Source organism: Peromyscus californicus, unplaced genomic scaffold (assembly GCF_007827085.1).
Source record: "Peromyscus californicus insignis strain IS unplaced genomic scaffold, ASM782708v3 Scaffold_9__1_contigs__length_137607984, whole genome shotgun sequence".
NCBI classification, from domain to species: Eukaryota; Metazoa; Chordata; class Mammalia; order Rodentia; family Cricetidae; genus Peromyscus; species Peromyscus californicus.
This window is the reverse complement of record NW_026294617.1, coordinates 46,975,406-46,997,238: the sequence shown is the minus strand read 5'-3', so window position 1 is coordinate 46,997,238 and position 21,833 is coordinate 46,975,406. Positions and strand designations below refer to the sequence as shown.

The following is a 21,833-nucleotide window of genomic DNA, read 5'->3' as shown; positions in this document are numbered from 1 at the left end:
CGCCTGGCTCTGCCTCCCGAGTGCTGGGATTAAAGGCGTGCGCCACCACCGCCCGGCTAAGCTCATTTTTTAATTAATTGTACTGATAGCCACATATAACACAAATTTACCATATCTGAGTAACATAAATATATAATTCAGTATAATTATGTTTGATTAAATCTTGTATTGTTTTCAATTAGTAGAATCTCAACTCCTAATGTTTTTTTTGGTCTGTCAGTTCAATTTAAAATTTCTTTTAAACAAGAGATACATATTTTAATGTTACTCCACAGTCATAAATCTAATAACATTGTACAAAGATAGCCAGGTATGGTGGCTCACACCTACAATCTCAGGATTTGGAAGGCAGGGGCATGAAGACTGAGCCAAGTTTGAGGCCAGCCTGGGCTGTAGAGTGAGTAAGTCCCAGATCAACCTGGGTTACAAACTGAGATCCTGTCTTTAAAAAAGAAAAAAAATGCACAGAGAAATTTTTTAGTGTTTTTCTATTTTAATGCACTTCAGATGGTTTCATTAATGACAGTGTCATGAGCTTTGAGAAGTTTAAAGCAAACCATTATTTTATTATAACTCATACATTAAAAAAATTTCCCAGGACGTCAGACATTTTCAATCAGCCTTTAAAAGTTAAAAGTAATCAAGTATTTTTTAAAATACAAATCAGATACTTGACAATCTCATAGGCCTGCCCAGCTTCTTCAATCATAGACCCGTGTGGATAATCTTTCTTGCCAATTGGTACTATTCACACTTCTCCAGGGAAAGCTGTATTCTTTCCATTCTTTCCTCTCATGCTAGTGGTATGCTGCCATAGCCATATGGCATACAATGTATGCATTGTACACAGACAATACCATATGTACATTACACATGATGCATTACAATGTGTCCTATTACTCTTTGCTTAAAGGCAATGTCCCAGAACTAGTAAAACGATACTGCTTAATTTGAATAAAGGTAGGTTGGGTGAATTCTTTGCACATTACTGCAAAGTTACAGGTTTAAACAAAAGTTACAATTCTGTTTCTTATGTTTGGAATCACGTTGCAGAATGTATCCTAAATGAAAAACAGAGAAGGAAATACAGGCAAGCCATCTTGCTTCACGGTGTGTCATACATGTACCAATGGTCTTTTTACATAAAATTCTATGATGCATGATACAGTTAAGACCCAGACTAGACAGTGGACACAGTTATTATAAAAAGTTATGCATTATGCTTCAGTACTAAAAATAAAATATATTCTTAAATAGTGAAAATAAGATATCCTTCATGTTTTTACATCACATTTCCTGTTTGACCATCCCCACACCTTTAATGAAATAATAATGTCCGACACTGTATTAAGCAATGACAGAAAGTGGGCGACCTCTTGATGGTTACAGGCCTAAAACAGAACAGTGATTACCCTGTCAAATTGTTGAACTACCTTCCTGATGTGTTTAGTGCATGATAAAATATAAAAATAAAAGACAAACACCTTACTGACAAAAACCAAGAGTTCATCGGTGCCAGATTACAAATAGGGTCCGGATCAACTAGTTGCTACATCTTGCAGCCACTAAACCATCCATCATGGTATCCCTTCCCCCACCTAATTGTCAGCTGTTAGCTGTGACTATTTGATTGGCCATGGGGACACCAAAAGGTTTTCTGGGTCCTTCTCGAGAGAGGGATTCCATCACAGCCAAGCGCTGCCTTCACAGACCCACATGCAGCAGTCACTGGCCATGGCCCAGAGCCAAAGGCCTCACCATCCAGTCTTGGGAGACTGGGACCCGTCCATGCAGGAGGGCAAGGAATGGGCCTGCGCTCCTTCCTTTTCCAACATAAAAGCAAGCCGCGGGTCTCTAGACACACCAAAGGTTTACGGGTTCTTTTGGACTGGAGAAGCAGGCACTTACAGTGAACACAGGGGGAGGCTTGGCAGAGGGCGGGGACGACCGTCCAAGAGGAGCAGCAAGCTAATCCAAAGCCGTCGCCCCCGCCGCCGAGCTGCCCAACCTTGAGCCCAAAGAAACATAGAAAAACACAGGATCCCCAGGGAGCGAGAGGGAGGGGACTGACTCCAACCCAGGCGCGGGGCGACAGGTTGTGCGGGGATGCTAGGTATGGTCAGAGGCAGTCAGTGGCGGCCGCCAACACACCAGCTGTTGCGTGCCACACGCAGCCCCCAGCCTCGTACAGTCCGGGTGATCCCCTTGAGGCTCCGGGCGTTCAGATGAGTGGGAAGCGGCCCTGGCCGCCGTCGGGGTCCCCGGCGGCACTACCGCCTCGCGGATGGCCCAGCACCGACACTGGCAGCACGACCTCCGCAGGGCTGAGCTGTTGCAGCCGCATGGACTCCTCATAGGTGGGCAGGTACTTGACCTCCTCGTAGCTGGGCAGCTGGAGGAAGACCGGCGACACCACCCGCAGCTCGTGCTCCGAAACGCAGGTAGGAGGCAGACGTCCGCCACCTCCTCGGCCCCGGCCGCCGCCACTGTCCAGCAGTGAGTCCAGCGAGCCTGCGGCCACTTCGTCGCGCAACAGAGCAGGCGAGTCGTCGTCGTCGTCGGGTTGCCCCGCGGTCCCCGGCGGCCCGGAGCCTCCAGCAGGCCCGGGTCGTGCCTGGCCAGGGCGCGCCTGGCCACGCGGGTACCTGCGTGGGCTGGGGCAGATGATGCGCTGCAGGAAGTAGCCGATGGCGAAGAGGACCAGCAGGATGAGCAGCCCAGAGAGCTTGCGGACGAACCAGCCCACGTTGTCCAGGAAGGCGTGGAGCGGCAGCTTGCAGCAGCGCACGGCCGTGGCGTTGGCCGAGTCGCAGCAGCGCTCCCGCTCGCCGCACGCCAGCTCCGCGCAGCCCCCGCCGCCCCGCGAGGGCGCCACCAGCGCCAGCGCCAGCAGCAGCAGCAGCGGCAGCAGCGGCGGCGGCGCTGGAGCCACCGACAGGCCCTCGGCCGTGACCCCCGGGCCCCACATGGCTGGTGCAGACCTCCGCCGGCGTCCGGGACCACGAGGCTCGGAGCTCCGTCTGGCCGCGCGACCGGGCGCTGCGATGGGTCCCGCGCGCGCCACCTCCCGCGCCTCGGCTACCTGCGGCCGGAGCGGTGCTCACTTGGCCACGCTGGGGCGGGAGGAGGAGCCCGGGACGCGCCGAGGCTGCGGGAGGTGGCTGCTGCTGTTCACTGCCGAAGCCGCCTCGGGAGCTTGTGACCTCGAGCCGGGGCGCTGCGGCGCTGGGGTCCCGGGCGAAGCGTGCGGAGCCCCGGGGATCAAGAGAGGCGGCCTGCGCGGGGTCGCTCTGGGCATCTCGCCCGTCCCCGGCCGCGCTCTTCCTCCGGCACCTGGGCACCCCGCGGCGCTGGAAGGGTTAAGGCTGAGCTCTCAGCCCGGGAGCCCCTTGATCTTGATTAATTCAGCCGGCGCACTCTTCCCCGCCAGACGGGCGGGGCGCTCTCTCGCACTAGCGTAGGTGTCTCAGTTTTAAGTGATTGGATTTCCCCGGGAATATTATTTAAATTGACTCGCGACCGGGTTTCGCTTACCATCTTTCTTGTGATCTTTCTGATTAAAAATGGATGATGGCCATTAATGGCCAGTGCAGCCCCATTGCTGCCCTGAGGTTCCGGGGTGGGAACTGCTGGATAGTTCTGCTGACAGGTAGGTCCAGGTTGTTGGGGAGCCGGGACCCTAAGAAACTCCAGAACAGGTAAGAGAATTCTTTGGAGAGGCTCAAGTTACAGCCACGAAAGTAGCCCCAGGGGGACAGAGCAGCACTCTGTTGAGGTGACCCCAGCTCACCAAGGAGAAAGGAGAAGACCCTTGTTTCTCACGGGCTAACCTGATCCTGCCCTCTGCTCCACTATGCCCAGAGTGGAGAGCCGGGATTTGAGTGGCGAGGTGTAAGCAGTCCCCTCCTGCTGCATAAATTGCCGATCCGGAGGGGAGCGGTAAGCGGCTGGCCAAGTTCCTGAGCAGAATGTGAAGGTCTTTTTCAAGGTTATTCTTGGTTGTAAAGTCTGACTTTAAAGGAAGTCTGTGTTTCCACTTAGTACTTGGATCAGTTTACCTCCGTGCAACCCACCGCCCGGGAAGTCTCAGCGCACCCAGACCCATTGGGCACATCTGTCGGGTGGTGGAGCCCCTGAAGAAGCCACTTTGATTGAGGCAGTATAAAACACACAAACTTGCACAGGAGGACTCCCTGAAGTGGGGGAAATTTCAAGGTCGTTGTGAGAAAAAAGTAAAAGCCAAAGGATATACAGAGACCGTACAGACTCAGCTATCAGCCAGGCTTTCTCTCCTGAATAGAGAAGCAGACCAAGATTGGATGGGTAGGGGGTGGCGCTGGTTGAGATGGGCTGCGCGGCCCAGCCTAACTGAAGACTCTTCTAGAACTTCTTTTGGTGGAAACACCCTGCTTTGCTTCAACTTCAAAATGATGCTTTTTCTTCCGGGAGAAGTGTCTAAGTGTCACGCAGACAGGAGACCGTGTGTCCTTGAGCACAGGGGTTTTCTAAGCTTTCGTGAAGCCAAAGCGTTTCTCTGGCCATGACTATGGGGAGGACCGAGCCCTGGCCTGCGAAGTTTAATTGACATTGCTTTCAACCTATAGCCAGATAGGGAGAAGGAAGAGATTTGCTTTGAGTCACTGCCTTGGTTGTGCTGTGTTCTGTGTCCCCGTTCTTTTGCTGAATTTACACTGAAAATGTGGACTAAGTATGTTCTGTATTCAGGGAGCCCTGCTGGATGCTCACCGTAATTGAGAAAGTAAATTTAAAAACAAATGCCTCCCAAGAATGGGGTGACCCCAGTTCTGCATACCCTTTTCAACTGAACAGAGTCAGGGCAAGATTTCACAGAGAGAATAAATGCCCCAGGTCTTCTTTCTTCATGACTTTCCCAAAGCAAAAATAAAATCGATGCATTTCAGATAGTCTCAGGGATAAGGGACACTCATGGCCTGAGATGGGGGAGGGGTACAAAATGAGGAAAATACAAGTCTCTTTAGGCTTTTGGAATCAGAGGTCCTGGGATTTCTGCCAGGCATAGCAGAAGCAATGGCAGATGGAAAGGGGTGCTGGGGGTTGTGTGGCTGCTGCTGAAACAGGGGAGTGGCTGCTTGGTGGTGTTTTGAAATTTGAAACAAAAGCATTGAATTTTTAAGTTACATTTTATATATTTCTTCTGAGGGGAGGGGTATATTTGGGAGTCTTATATACGTTTTATATATTTTTGGGTGGCGGGGAAGGGTATGTTTTCTCCTCCCCCCATGTAGGTCCCAGGAATCAAACTCACGTCTCCGGCCTTGGCAGCAGACACTTTTACAGTCTGAGCCCTTTCAATGGTTCCTAAACAACAGCATTTAAGTTGGTTCATTTCTGTCTTCTTTTACTGAGTTGGAATTGGTTTGCAGAGTTTTAGGGCACAGTTAAAGAACATAAGCCTGGTATACAATAAAACATTGGAAAGCCTTGTTTACATGAAAAGCAAAGAAGGAGCTCTGGAAAGCGAGTGTGGGATGGAGTTTTTGCTTTAGCTTTCCAAATGGATAGTCCCCAAAGCATCATCCATTAGACCCCTCTGCAGAAACGGTGCCTCTCTGTTCTCAGAGCTCTCACTTTCACTGACCTTTATTTGCAGTGTAATTATTGTGTTTAGCCCTTTCAAGGAAAGAAGAGAAACCCTAGTGCTTTTAAAGCCTCACACGAGCATTGTTCATTGCTCAGATTCTTTAAAAAATATATATATATATTACATACAAATAGAGCAAGCCACTTAGTGAGGAAGAGAGAAGTTATTACATGTTCCATAGGAAAGAGTACATTTTGTTAAAATTTGCACCAGGTTGTGTTAATAAGTTCATAGGAGAGGGGGAAAACAGAGAGTGAAAAGTGACTGTGGTAGTTTGAGTGTAACTGGCCCCTATACACTCATAGGGAGTGGCACTATTAGGAGGCATGGCCTTGTTGGAGTAGGTGTGGTCTTGTTGAAGGGAGTGTGTCACTGTGGGAGCGGGCTTTGAGGTCTCTCTTGCTCAAGCCTTGCTCAGTGTGACTCCGAGTCCACTTCCTGTTGCCTGCAAGATGTAGGACTCTCAGCTCCTTCTTCAGTACCACCTCTGCCAGCAAGCTGTCACGATCACCGTCCTGATGATAATGGACTGAACCTCTGAAACTGTAAGCAAGCCTCCCCAATTAAATGTTTTCCTTATAAGAGGTTACATGGTCATGGTGTCTCTTCACAGCAAAAGGAACCCTAAGACAGTGACTGACTTTAATCCAGAAAGCATGGTGTGTTGGAATATAGCTTGCTAAAAATTATGGACATTACATGCTGGGGAGATGGCTTAGTTGGTAATGTTACTACTGTGAAAGCATGAGAAACTGAGTTTGGATCCGCAGCAGCCCTGTAAAAAGCTGGGTGGGACAGCACATGTCTGAGGAGGCGGAGACAGAGACCACAGGTTTGCCAGGCAGCTGCGTAGCCAAATTAGTGAGCTGCGGGTGTAGCAAAAGACTCTCTCAAAAAATAAGGTGGCTAGCAACTAAGGAAGACACTTGATGTCAACCCATGGCTTACACATGTACACACACACATATATACTTACATACAAATGCATGTGCACACAAACAGGCACACACACGTATGCATGCACGTACACGTGCACGCACACACTCACACTTAAATTAAGAACATGAGCGGAGCTGGTCACAGTGGCATGTGTGTTCCTGGAAGCTGTCTTGAGAGCTTGAGAAAAACCAAGTGTACCCATCATGATGTCCCTTCTAGCCGTCACACTGGAACAGAAGGACCTTTCCTCCCTTCTGTCTGCTGACCTTGGGCTCTTGCCTTCAGGCCCAAGACACAACAGCCTTAACCTCTTCATGCTCCTTCCTCAAAATGTCCAGGCATGGGCGGTTTGGAAGTGTAAACAATCCAGTTTGTAAGAAGCTCTTAGTGCATGCAGCATGGTCCTTCCTATTGATATTACATTACTGTAATTGATTTATTAAATACCCTCCTTTTGTGGAGTCCCTTCACTTGTGATAAGTCCTCCCTGAGTGACAGTTAATTAAGGTTTTATGTATATGTGCATGAATGTGCCTTCCTAGAAATGATTTGTGACTTGGGATAATCTGCTTTGGAGGTTTTTTTTTTTTAAAATTTTATCATATTTCTGCCATCACTCACTCAATAAATATTTAATGTGGGCCCTTCTCTGAGCTAGATACTCCATCCCACTCTGGGGATGTTATGAAATCAAGCCTTTCTCTGTCCTCTGGGAACTTATTGGAGAGGGGTTAGAGCACAACAGAAAAACAGTCAGAACGATGAATTGACATCCCATTGGTGAATGCCTATGATGGGAAAGTTCAAAGTTCTCACAGTTTTTACCCTGGCCTCTTATGGGGATGACATGGGCTTGGGAGACCTCTCCAGAAAAGACCTCTATAAAACAGGACTAAAAAGCAGGAGACAGGAATCTCTAGGCAAAGGAAACTTTATAAAGATAAGTCTCCAGGGTGGCAAGATCCTTCATCCAACATCTCGTAAGTCTGGAAAAAGCAGAGTAGCTTCAACTGCAATATTTGCTGCTGTAGATAGGTTTTAGGGAGCTGAAGCCTCCCCTACAACCATACAGTAGAACTCCAACCAGCTTCCCTCCAGTGGTCTAGGTGGTGATTGTTATTTTTAGTTCCCTTAGAGACCAGGAAGGAGATCACAGGACTTCCTGTTCTTCCTGTCTTTCTATCCTTGACTGGGGTAGAATTCAGATTTCCTCTTTCAACGTTGTGAATTCCCAACTAGCCAACAAAAGGCTTCTTCAAGCCACGTTCTAAGAGAAAAATCAAAGTAATATGCTTTGTCTCTTCTGTTTAAACGATATGCAAAAGGAGCCGGGATTCTTCTTCCAGAATTGAAGTCAGAAACAAAGGGTTGGGAAAGGCCTGTAGGAACGTAAGGGTCTTCTCACTATGTAACCACAGGTTGGCCTTAAATTCACATTTGTATTTGGTTTTACAATTTTCCAAAGAACTTTCATGTACATTATTTTGTTTTTCTCCTTATTTAATGTCTGTGAGATAGGTTAGGTTATTATTACCCTTTTACAAGCCAATATGGTTAAAATGCCTGAATTGGGCTGAGGATGTAGCTCATTGGTAGAGTACTTGCAAGACCCAAGATTCAGTACCTAGAACCAAAGACAAACAGATGGACAGACAGACACACATCTGAATCACAGAATAATTTAGTGACAGTACTGAACATGAAACCCAAGGCCTGTCAGTCTAAGTCCAGCTAAAAAGGCTTAGTGGGCATCTCACCCTCTGTTGAGTTGGACCAATGTCAGGAGGAACGCTGTTCTTCACCTCACAGCTCCTGAAGCGTGGAAAAGGCAAGTTATAGACCAATGAGGGAACCGGGCGTGGTGTTCTCTAATCTCAGCACTCGGAGGCAGAGGCAGGCAGATCTCTTGAGTTCAAGAACAGCCTGGTCTACAGAGTGAGTTGCAGGATATCCAGGGCTACACAGGGAGACCCTGTCTTGAAAAACCAAAAGAAAGACTCATGAGGGTGAAGCTGGGATTACTCTAGACCATGAATATGAAAAACTTTTATTTCTGTCATTTTATGGACACTTTTAATAACCCGTTACTAATGCTTCAGGTAATAATGTGACTAACTAATTGTTTTTATTTTTATTTCTGCAAACAAATAAATTCTCTTCTCCATTACAATTGATCCTTACCAATGAACCAAGTCACCTAATGCTAATCAGTACACAATTACATATACTTTCAAAAATAAGGATATATTGAGTTCTGAAACAAATAAATACACAATATTATTTACTAATGACCTCAATTTCTATATTTATTATAGATTTGCTTTTATTGTAGGGATTGAACCTAGGGCTTTGCGCATGCTAGGCAAGAATTCTGCTTCCGAGCTCAACCACCAGCTCTGAATTTTTAAAGGACTTACTTATTTATTATTTTATGTGTTTGTGTGTGCGCCTGAGTGTACACACGTGCAGTACAAGTATGCAGGTGAACGGGAAGTCTAGAAAAGGGTACCTCGACTCCTTAGAACTGAAGTTCCAGGCCGTTGTGAGCCACATGTGGGTGCTGGGAACTGAACCTGGTTCCACTGAAAGAGCAGCGTGTGCTCTGAGTCGCTGAGCCATCTCTCCAGACTCCAGCCCTGAGCTTTTGCTCCATAACAATTTATCAGTTAATTTCTCATAGCAACCTTCTAGAAGAGGTTAATAACATCCATGTCATTGCTGACACTATGAAAACTAAAGCATAAATATTATGAGAAATAACCTTTAGTGAGGCCCTGGCTATCTGAAATTAGAATTCCAGTTCTGATAGCTGAACGAGTTTCTCTCTCATGCTCATTTTAAATTGTTAGCTTGTTGAAGTTAGAATGTATTTTTCAGAGGCTGACGGGGTAGCCAAATGCTCACATTGGCAGAAAAGTCATATAGCATGAAATTATTTCTCCTTATGAGGTGAAACATTGTTATGCTCCATTATTTCCAGTTGAAGCTGGTAATATACCTTTGCCTCCTTATCACAAGGGGAAATTGCTTGTGACATCCCACCCTGCGCATTCTCTGTAAACCTGGGTGCATCATGCGGGGGCTGTTCATGCTCTGGCCCGTGCTCAGGCTTTGTACTCACAACAGCACTGGGGCGGCCATAACTCTGAGCTTGCTGTCTGCCTTCATTGCTGGGACATGATGTCTGTCACCAATTTAAGAGTGGAAGGATTTACTGTCTCAGGTTTTCAAAGGTTTCAGTTCCTAGTCCTTGGTGATGATGCAGACCACGATGGTGGAGGGAACACATGGCATGGTGGACAGGAAGCAGAGAGAGAGAGGGACTCAGAACAAGATACAGCCGCCGTGATGTGCCACTTCCTCCAGCTAGGCTTGACCTCTCCAAGTTTCCACCGTCTCCCCAAATTGCTCCACAGGCTGGGGACCAAGCCTTCAAGACAGGATCCTTTTGTGGGGAAGATTTCATATGTAAACTCTAGCAAGGGCTGTGGTCCATCTAGCCAGCATTCTTCCTGGGCTGAACATAATAAATGATTGTCCTCTGAGACACTTGTCTTAAAGGATTGTGAATCTACCCCCACATATTTGAAATTTCTCCTCGCAGTTCCCACTGAAGATGTATCCCAGCATGGATTTGAAAAGGCGCCTCAAATATCGTCTTCACCTTCTTTTCCTTCCCTGCTCCACACCCTCCATCCAGCACCTTGGCTTCAGTGAGTGGCTCCCGGATACAGCTGCTCAACACCTGTTTCTGAGATATTACAGCTTTCTCCGTGAGTGCCGAGTGCCGAGGGCTCCTTCCCTGCCTCTGCAGGTCTGATGCCCGTCTCCCCTCCAAAGCCTTACTCGCCCCAGTTCCACCTTCTCCAGCTGGAAGCTATGCCTCTCTCTTCATGGAATCCTTTGGCACTTTCTCCTCGGGGCCGGGGGATTCTCATCTTCTCTCTCATGTTTCTGGTGGGTTAGTGCACCTTGTAACCTTCGGGGTTTTAGAAATAAGCTTCCATTAGAAATGTGTTCTATCAGAAATTCACGAGGCAACGTGCTCAGATGTTCTTTTGCAGGAGCCACCTTATTGTTAGAATAGTTTAACCCTATGACTGCTGGACACAAGTCATAGACCCACGGTGTCCTTCTTTCTGACAGGCGTTACCCACGCATGTATAGACTCCCTGGGCTGAAATGAAGGCAGCACATCCATGAGTGGCTTGGAGGACACAGACTGCCACAGCCCCACTGTCCCAGAACCTTTGCCAAGTTGTTTATCATGCCACAGAAAACATTTTTTATGGAATTTGCCTAGATTTACAAAATCGCATTTCCAACATGTATTTCCTTGCAAGTAACAACAATTCCATGGCCCTGATACCTGCAACATGTAGTGTTTTTCTTTCTTCCCTGTGGTTTCTTCTTTCAAACCCAAAGTACATTTCTGCCTTGCTACAGAGACCTGGGATTTGAAGAGTGAGCACTAAATTAGCCTGTGATTTGCTTCCAGAAGCCCAGATGCTCCGGCTACTAGAAGATGGAAATTTCACATTTATGCTGTTGGCACCTGAGCCAGTCTTGAAGGCTTTGCTTTTGGATTTCTTCCTTAACCTTTTGCCCCTCAGCACTCTATCACAGGTTGGCTCAACCTTGGAGGGTGCGCTTCCCCGTGGGTAGAATTCTGGCCGCATTCTGCCAGTGAGATACTGGAAAGCAGACAGGGGGTTTGAGGGTTCCTAACAGCTCCTGTGTGGGTCTCTCCAGGCTAACTGATGTTTCTAATTCTGCAGGAGACCCCATCATAAGACCAGGACCTTCCTTCTTTCAATTGGTGGCCATCTCCAGGCTGCCTCCCTTTCCCTGGCAGATTCTTAGCACTTCTTGTAACCAGTTTCTTGTTTTAAATTCTCTCTGTTAAAAACTCAGAGGCTCATTTTCCTGTTTGGACCCTGTATTAATTACTTGTCTTGTTGCTGTGATAAATTACCTGACAAAAGCAATTCAAGGGGGAAGTTGGAGGGGGCAGTCTATCATGGCGGGGAAGTCGTGGCCACAGGAGCTTGAGGCAGCTGGCCATATCACATCCTCCAGTCAGGGAGCAGAGAATAATGAACGCTGGTGCTCAGCTCACTTTCTCCTCTTTATCCAGCCCAGGACCCCAGCTCATGGGATGGTGCCACCCACGTCAAGGAACCTAATCTAGATATTCCCTCCAGGACATGCCCAGAGACTTGTCTCCTAGGTAAGTCTAGATCCTGTTAGGGTGACGGTCAACAACAGCCGTCACAGATTCTGACTGATGCAGTACCACTGAACAGTGCTCTCCACATCCAGAATGCAAAGACAGTGAATTATCTTCGGATTCTGCAGACTGACCTGAATGCTGTTTCCCTTCTCCCGTCAATATGGTGGAAAGTTGACTGCAAATACCAGCCACAACACACAGTGTACTAGCTCTGTGACCTTGGACACTTATCTCTGGGTTTGCAATTCTTTTTTGTTTGTTTGTTTTTTGTTTTTTCGAGACAGGGTTTCTCTGTGTAGCTTTGCGCCTTTCCTGGATCTCGCTCTGTAGACCAGGCTTGCCTCGAACTCACAAAGATCCGCCTGCCTCTGCCTCCCAAGTGCTGGGATTAAAGGCGTGCACCACCACCGCCCGGCCTGGGTTTGCAATTCTTAATCTGTAAAATAAAGAGCACAGTGCTGGGTGCCTGAGAGAGAGGTGAGGATTAAGCGGATGGATACTTACCAAGTGTGGAGAGCACTCTTGGGCACGGTGAGTGTGCTGTGGGTGTTAGCCATAATTACTGTTTAACCAGAAAGAGTATGTAACCCCTCCTTACTTGGCTGTTAGTTTGATTCTTAAAATGGTGAGCTACTGTAGTGGGTAGCTGTTCCAGCTTTGACCTGGAAGTATTACCCCTAGTGAGGCTTCTGGTTACTGCCATGCCTACCTATGACCCACCCCTGGGGTGGGGACAAGACAGGAGCCCTTAAGACCTGAGATCCGGAAGTGTTGGCCCTCTTGGTTCCTTGTGATCCTGGATGCTGGGTGGTAGACTGAGCAGAGTTCTCCAGAGAACCCATTGGACTGCACCTCACCTCTCCCGGATCCTGTAACCAACCCCTTTACTGGCTGTAAGTTACCCCAAAATAAACCTCCTTTTTAACTACATGGAGTTGCCTTGTTAATCCCCACAATAAGCTACAAGACTAATTTTTCTTAGGGTGCTCATTAATTAAATTTGCAACTTGTCTACCAGAATCAGCTACTAACGGATCCCATTAATGTTGTAAAATTTAGTATTTGGCTCTTAGGCTTATCATGGGCAATACTCTAAGAATTAGCAACATGTCTTTCTTATAGTGTTTGAGAAAGGGTTGGAGGTACCGGATCTCCTATGAAATTCTCCTTTTAAATCATTTCTTTTAGAATTCTAAGCCCTAAAGCTGTGTTTTCTTATGCACCCGTGAACACTCTCTCTCTTATCATCATGGTAATTGTGTAAATGGTTGTGAATCCTGTTCTGTTTTAGTAACTAGAAAATGTGGAACTAAATTGAAAGTTATAATATTTATGTTGGCCATTCTTTTTTATATTTATCTATTTTAATAGGACCCTGGTTTTCTCACTCTGTTGATTGATGGATGATGATTAATTGGTTGACTGAAACAGGAACTCATGTATCACAGGCTGGTCTCAAACTTGCTATGTAGCTGAAGATGACCTTGAACTTCTGATCTTCCTGTTTCCACCTCCCAAGTGCTGGGATTATAGTCATATACCACCATGCCTGGTTTATATGGTGCTGGGGATGGAGCCTGGGGCTTGATGTGTGTTATGCAAACACTCTACTGACTAAGCAATAACCTCAGTTTATTGGTGCCATTCTTTATTCATATCTTGCCACTTATAGTCATGTTGTAAGTGATTCTTTGTGATAAGATATAATATAAATCACACTAAATCTGTAGGATTTTCAGAACATGTTATGGATTTTTTTTTTATCACCACAGTCCTTTTAGAATACAGTCTTCAATGCAAAAAAATAGTCACATTCTTCATTATGTTTTCTCAGCTTGGCGTGTTCTGGCATGCTCAAATGTTTTGGTCATGTGTTGGTCGTTTTGTTTCAAAATCAACTGTAATAGCCTTTACCAAACTTTCATGGGGCATGAATTCTGTGGTATGCTATTCTTGTTTAGAAAAAATGGTTTGTGGTCAAGTCAGTTTGGGAACTGTCCAGTGAACTTAATTACCTCATCCTTTTCTAGAACCTTTATTTTCTTAAGGAATATTGTGACTCTCTAAGAGGGAACAATGCAGGGTGGAAATGCCCCAATAAGTGACCAAGAAGCCTTCCTCCTCTGCAATGTTGTCCTTACCTGAAATTCCAATTATACTTTGTGGGGCATACATGAGCTACATACATGCCAAGAGAAAGTTAGCTCAAGTTGTTTACCCAGAGATTAGATACAAATGGTGCCAAGAGGAAGTTAGCTCAAGTTGTTTATGCTGAGATAAGATACTAAGATCAGGAGATGATGTCAGTGCATAAACAACTCCTAAACAAGAAAATGAGTATAGGGTGACCTTTAAAATGATTGGTCAGTTCCTTTACCCCCTCCTAGGGTTCTGAGGTTTTTGCTATAAAAGAGGCTTACTGCCTACCAATAAATGAGTTCTTGCTTGACTTGACTTCCTGTTGCTGTCTGATTGTCTCCGGGTAAGAGGAAGGCTGGGAAACAGCAGCGCACTTACCTTTCCTCGGTTCCAGGCTGCCTCTTAAGAGGTGACCTAAGTTCCTGGTGGGGCAGGACCCCACAATACTTTGAGTCTGTGGGCTCTCTCTCATGGGATAATACTGTCAAGGTTTTGCTTATATAGGCTGGTGCTTGTTCATGAAGTCCATAAGGAAAGAATGAAAGGGCTGTTGTTAGGATCTGAATGTGAAGTGTCTTCCATAGTCTCACGGTTTTTGACGTGGTCCCCAGTTAATAGGACTGTTTTGGAAGGTTGTGAGACCCTTAGGAGGTGGAGTCTCACTGAAGGAAGTGAGACACTCCCAACAGGCCTTGAGGTTTTACCCTGGCCCTGCTTCCTGCCAGGTCTCAATTTCCTGGTGCAGGGACAAGCAACGTCATACTTCTGCTGCCACAGCTGTGAACCGCTCCCACCACCGTGCTCTCGACATCGTGACGAGCTGTACCCTCAAGCTGGGCACCAAAAGAGTTGCTTAGTGTTGGGTATCGGTATTCAGCGGTGAGAACAGTAGTGAACGCAATTGCTCACCCTCAGTTAGGAGTGTTCCTAAGGTGAGGAATTGTAAAGACACTTTAAAAAAATAGGATCACACGCTGGGCAGTGGTGGCCCACACCTTTAATCCCAGCGCTTGGGAGGCAGAGGCAGGCAGATCTCTGTGAGTTCGAGGTCAGCCTAGTCTACAAAGTGAGTTCCAGGACAACCAGGGCTGCTCAGAAAAACCCTGTCTCTAACCCCCCCACCCCCAAAAGGACTAAAGTAATAAAAGTCAACTATTTGAAGGTAAATGCATATTTTTAAATGAGGTACCGTCACTGTTTTTGCCTAAAATCTACTAGTCTAGGCCGAGATAAAAGTGCAAAGGCCTGATCCTTCTTGTGACACCTCAGCTGTTGGTGTCAGGCGGCCAGGGTTTAGCATTAGACAGAGCCAGGTTAGATATGAGTCTAAGGATGGGCTTGAGGGGTTAGCTGAGAATTGTTTTGACTGACATGCTTGGGAATTAAAAGAATTACTTTTAGGTACATTTCTGTATATATAACCCCCAAATACCAGACACGATTTTATTAAGATTGTCAAGTCTATAATCAAGTTGTTCAGAAAGACCTTTCACCTTGATCTCCTTTTTGATAAAGCAGAATGAAAAAGCAAACCCCATGGGACGAGCACCCTGCAGAATGAAAAAGCGAACCCCATGGGACGAGCACCCTGCAGAATGAAAAAGTGAACCCCATGCGATGAGCGACAGAACGCTAGATTCATTTTATAAGACGTGTGTTCTCACAGAGTTGGCAGTCTCTCTCTCTCTTTAAATCATCTCTTTGTTTTTATTTATATGTACGTGTGAGGTCTTACGCACTGTGCATACTGCGGAGGACAGAAGAGGATGTGAGACCCCTGGAACTGGAGTTATAGATGGCGGTTGTGAGCCACCACGGAGTGCTGGTCCTCTGGCAGAGCCGCCATTGTTCTTCACCTCTGAGCCGACCTCCAGCACCCACTGACACCTCTTGCAGCAGCACAGGCTGTCCATCACAACCGCTAGCCCGTGTCTCATGCCTCCCAGTCACAAAGGCTTTGCACATATATCACCTCATTCATTACATTGGCGGGAGGGATCAAGGGAGCCTTGGTAGGCCCAGTTCAGCATGTGTGCAGCTAAGAGTTAAAGCCCTGGACTCAGACAGATGTGATTTTAAATTTAGTCCTGACACTAACTCTGCAGCCCTGGGCAGGTAGGTCACTTAGCTGCTTTGAGGCTCAGTTCTGTTCTCTATGAAATGAGAGTAATAATAAAATCTAATTTATAAGGTTTTTATAAGGATTTAATCGCAATCCAAAGGTCTTGGTGCATACTAAGTGCTCAGTAAATGCATTATATAGAGAATTTAGAAGAAAATGAAATTCGAGAAGAGTCATCTATTCAAGGTGACAGAAACAGGGAGAGCTACAATTCCACCTCTGGTGTTCTTATTCACAGTAGGGAAACCATAGGGGCCCTGAGCTGGGTCAGCTGCCTGTCGGGAGTATCACCGCTGACCCTGCCCAACAGCACTCCAGCACCAGCTCTCCCGCTGTACCGGGAGACAATTGTGTGTGTGTGTGTGTGTGTGTGTGTGTGTGTGTGTGTGTGTTAATTACAAGTTAAAAACCCAAGTGTGGCCACTTAGGATGAGCTTGGGTCAATGGTTCCTAATCACTGTGAGAATTGTGTCCACTGAGATGGTGTTCATGGAGTGAGCAGGTGGATGTTAGCTCTTGCTGAGGAGTCATTGTGGGTTAAGCCCCTGCTCTGCAAGGATTTGGAATGGGCCCAGCCCATACCCAGCAGGGGAGAGCCCTAGACAAGCTCTGGTTTATTCCCTCTACTCAGAGGGGGAGAAAGAAGTAGAAAGGCTTTCTCATCCCCAGTATTTTAACAGTCATGTTTATAAGCTCTATCTACATAATCCAAAATAAAATATTTAAGCTCCTTAATAGGCTCTTAGAAGCGAAGATTTGGCAAGCTCTTCAGTGTATGTTTACTGCATCTTGGGTTTGTAGTTACAGTAAGCCAGTATGTATTTTTAGGTGGAATTTAAAGTTTACACTTACATATTAGATGCATAAAAGAACACCAGAGGATAGGATATTCCCAGGATGCTCTGCCAACATTTGCTATTCACTACCATTAATTGGGAATAACAAAAGCATCAGATGTAAAACTGATATCTTGGACTCTGTGAGGCTGGGTAAAAGGGAGGGCCCTCTGGGGAGGAGGCTGGTCCCAGCATAGAGGTTAGAATTGAAGGCTGAGGAGGAGTCAGGAGCTGGACAGACCTGTGGATGCTTGTGAAATACAACAGATCTTACGATCTATCAAGTGCAGTAGCTGTGTGTGATGGGTACTTGTTATTCCAGCTCTTGGTGATCCAGGCAGGAAGATAACAGTGTTTGAGTTGCAGGTTACTCTGGGCTATGGAGTAAAATCCTGAAATGAAATGAAATGAAATAAGGGAAATAGAATAGATACAATAGCCCTGGGTGTCAGAGCACATATACCATAAACCGAGGAGGTAATTCCCCTTTTCCCAGCTCTATGCTAATATACATACCTCCTTGTCTCCTGACTCGCCTATGACCTCTGGTAGAAACTGTGGCTTATCTTTGATATGCTCCATTTTATTTTACATGGTTGTTGTTTTGTTTGGAGACAGGGTCTTATTTTGTAGCTTAGGCTGGTCTTGAACTCAGAATCTTCCTCCCCAGCCTCCCAGTGCTGGGATCACAAATGAGTGCCACCAGACTCAGTCTGTATGTCATCTTACAACCTCCTCTCAGCTGGACTCCATGGCTTTCCTCCTTTGAACCAAAAGAACACAGCAAAAATGAGTCAGGATGACTTTCAAGGCCAGGTTATGAAACACAATATGGCTTTCATACTTCCCTCCCACCCTCCACCTCTGTCTTCCTCCTTCTCTCTCTGGATAGGACATAGAGAGACCCCCATGTAGACAGTATAGTTGACAGCCCCACTCAGGTTTTTAGCCAATATCCAGTATCATGTGAGTAAACTAGCCTGCCAAGGACCCCTGTCCTCATGTCGCTGCTGAGGTCACTGGGGAACAGCCACACTACACCACTGTCCCTTGTAGTGGATAGCTGTTCTGTCCATGTCCTTGAAACACAGCCCCTAGATATGTAGCAGGTAACTGTCCTAACGACCTATGACTTTGAAGTACCTGCCCCTGGGGCATGGCTCGGGGCTACCCTTAGTACCTGAGATGCACTAGGCTTCTGTCTTCTCTCCCTGGTGGGATTTGGATGCTGGGACAGTCACAGGTAGATGAATAGCATGGGACCGTGCCCCATCTCTCCAGGACCCTGCGACAATTGCTCTGTTCTGTCTTGTGAGTTTTCCTTTTTGAATAAATCTCTTTGCCCTTTCAGCAGACTCTGTGGATTTCTCTCTTTAGTAGCTGTGCTCTGTTTCAGTTCCTGGCCCAGGGAACCGAGGAATGGAATAAGTGGCCATTATTATTTTAAGGTGATTTGTTATAAAACCACAAGAATGAGAGTGAGATATCTCACCCCCAGCTAATTATGAGAACCCCTGAGGCCATCAAGTGTGTCTTGTGTCCATCTATCTGTCTAGGTAGCTCAGCTTTGTCTTCTGTCCAGTGGTCACTGCTCAAGAAGCTGTCCCAAGCACAGAGCCACCAACTCTCTCGACCACAGTGGGTACAACCAGAGCCATCTTGAGCCTTCCCATGCAGTAGGAGAACTGTGAGCAGCTCTGCAAATCAGCTGGGGAGAAAGGAAAGGGGATCGCACGGACAGTGAGGCCCTGCTCTGCAGGTGTGTGTGCCTTCTGGACCCTTCTATAGACAGCTTCTGCCTATCACACACGACTTCTAAATAGGAAGAAGAACAAAATTTTTAAAGTGCATGCCAGTTTTTAAAACTGTGTCTGCCCCTGCCTTGAGAAAGCCACACCCAAGTAATACTTTATACCACACTGAGAAGATGAGGATGTTCCCACTACCAATTTGTAAGAGACCTGGGAAGCGTAGTTTAGTAGGTGAGTGCATTCTCCAAACCAGATGGAGGGTCTGCTGGCTTAAAAACAAACAAGTTGTCTTCTCTGCATGTGCTTGGGGGGGGTGGGGTGGATTTTAGCGAGGCTGCAGAGAAAAAACACGTGTGACCATGTGACCATGCCTGACCTCAGCCAGAATGAGGGCCTCAGGAAATATGAACCCTGAAGTGGTCAGGAGAGACAAATGGAATTCATGTAGCAGCAAGCTTGGGACTTGAGAAGTCTTGGCCCCTTGGTACCCTCTTCTGTATGGTGGTTTGGGAGTGGTACAATGAGTGTGTTAGGCACGTTGTGAACAGTGTATTCGATAAGGTGGTTTCTTCAGACTGGGAGCATCTTGGCCTAGCCAGGGGCATATGGGATACAGGAGGCATTGCCAACAGGCTTTGATGAGTTACTTAATATGGTCATGGAAGAAGTTGGTGTTATACTCACTGGATGGGAGTTTCTCAATGAGGAGAGAGGAAAGTTACTAAGAGGCCATCATAGATGCCATCTCAGAGTCTGGCTCACGTGACTGAGATCTGGACTGTGAGGTCATTTAGTTGAAGGCATGAAAACTCCGAGAGCAAACGTCCTCTCTATAATCTCAAATTTTCTCAGCAGTGTTGTTCTCTATTTCAAGAAGTTCCAAGCAGGTCCTGGCTGTAGGCAGTTCTCCACTAAGCAGGGAATTGGAAACCCAAGTTCCTTTCATTTCTCAGATTCTCCTTCTTATCTTTCTATTAATTTGTTTAAAGTCTGTGGAGGTTGAATGAGCATGCAGGAGGGGTGGCTTGTATGTGGAGCCAGGCTGTGTGTGTTGCGTTGACTTGAAATCAAGAGACTACATCTCATGGCAAAGGAGACTGGGAAGAAGAATCTGCTATGTACTTAGGAAGCAGGGAAATGGGGTTAGTAAACTGCTGGCCAGTGTCTTCCATGGAGAAGACAGCAAAGACCAGGCCAAAGATGGAGCCTTGGTTAGTAAAACCTTAAGGGGCTGTGGATGTGGCTCACTCATAGAGTGCTTTCCTAGCACTCATGAAACCCTGGATCACATAAAGGTGACATGGAGGCCTGTGCCTGTAATCCCAGCACACAGGAGGTGGGGGGGGGGGGGGGGGGGGGGGGGGGGGGGGACACGACCAGAAGTTCAAGGTCTTCCTTCACTACATAGCAAATTTGAATTCAGCCTAAGCTGTGAGAGACTGTCTCAAGTCAAATCAAATGAATAAAATCTTAGGGTTTTAATGCTATTTAATTCATCTTTTAGTTTAAACTTAGTTCCATTTTAAGTCAAGTCAGCGAACTCTGCAGAGTTCCCAGAACCTGTGCTAGGCTCTGTGAAGGCACCGAAGGAGGAACCAGGTCCAGTGTTACCCTTGCTTTACCTTGAGGAATGCAGTGAGAGGAGACAGACGCGTATAAAGAAGTGTGAGGTTGGATGGATGGTTGCTAGGCCAGAGGAAGCTTCAGAGGTGCTCAGATTAGGTGTTGGTAGAGCCCACGAGTGAGAAGATGGTGCTTCCAAGCTAGCAGCAAGCAGTCAACATTAGCGTCCAACAGGGCATGCTCTAAGTTTGATCCCTGGACCCAGAAACTCCTTTGTCACTTGGTTAGAATCCACTGAGTAAGGAACCCCAGGGCAGAATCTAACAGTCTCTGCTTTAGCGAGCCTGCCAAGTGATTGCACTAATACATCAAGTTGGAGAGTGTGAGTGTCATTAGGTCGTTTTCTTGGTTGTGATGAAAAGATATGCTAACAAGAGCAACTGAAGAGAGAAAGGCTTTATTTTAGTTCACAGTTCAAGGTGTAGTCCATCAAGGAAAGGAAGTCCAGGATTCTCTTCCCAGGGAGTGTCTTTCCTACAATTAAAGATGGGCCTTTCCACATCAATTATTGTAACCAAGGTAAACCCACACATGTCCATCTCCAGGTGATTCAGTCAGACTGACAATTAGCACTAACAGTCATAGTGAGCTTTATCTATGATCAGCTCAGCAGTTATGACTCTGTTTTGCTTCTCTGTGTTTAGATGTTCAGGCCTATCAATGGGGTAAGGTTTTTTTTCTTTTTCTTTCTGTCTGCTACAAGCCGCAGAAATATGAAGTAGGAATTTAGCTGCTTATGACCGAGCATTTACTTGGAAGAGTCAAGGGCTTTTCCAGAGGAAGCCAAGACTCAAGGAAGTATTGGTGCTATTGGCTTTTGAATGCATCAGCTGTCTCCTGCAATGAATTTCATGTGTGCTATTACAGCTTTCCCACTTGATTCTTCTAACAGTGTGATTGATCACTCTTTGGGCACAGTTTTTCCCTATGCAACTAAGGTATTTGGACCTTCCCCCAACTGTGCTGACAGCCATGACATAGGCAAGTCTTCTCTTTTCCAAGCTCTTGTTTCACCTTTTTAGCATTAGAATCAGATGTCTGCCTTCTGTAATTATCTCCTTTAGCAAGCATCCAAGGCCAGGGCCATCTCCAGACAAAAGCATTTTATCTGAGATACTTATCATACATGCAAGGACAAACAGCAGACAGAATAAGCATTCCTGAATGCTGAATTAAGGTAAATATCCGTACGTAGACGCCGCCTAGGCCAGGCTGACATTAGGTACACAGCTTAGACCCTCCTTTCTTCCACAGCCCATAGCACCTCTAGACTTCCCCTCTAACAATACTCGGAACAAAAGGGCCTTTTCATACCAGGTACATCAAGCTATGATGCGGGCTTCCTAGTTACCGACTTGCCCCACTTGAGTAGAAAGCGATGGAGCCAGAGAATTGCGGATTGTGTGTGTATTTAAACTGGACTGGGGAGAGAGGAAGGGGAGAAACAAAGATGGAAGGAACTTAGAACAATGGGAGGACAGAGAGGAGGTAAGTATGAGAACAGAACTGAAGCTGTGCAGAGAGATTTTGACTTAGAAGAATAAAGTGAATGGACTAAAGAGCTCAG

The 21,833-nt window shown here is 46.5% G+C and overlaps 1 protein-coding gene across 1 annotated transcript; it reads right to left on the bottom strand.

Moving 5' to 3' along the window:
• Positions 1-536: 536 nt before the first annotated feature.
• Positions 537-3,079, bottom strand: CUNH3orf80 (chromosome unknown C3orf80 homolog). The gene has a single exon (XM_052730873.1). It carries the CDS (start codon positions 2,966-2,968, stop codon positions 2,222-2,224), a length of 747 nt encoding a protein of 248 aa, XP_052586833.1. The 5' UTR covers positions 2,969-3,079; the 3' UTR covers positions 537-2,221.
• Between the last annotated feature and the right edge of the window lie 18,754 nt (positions 3,080-21,833).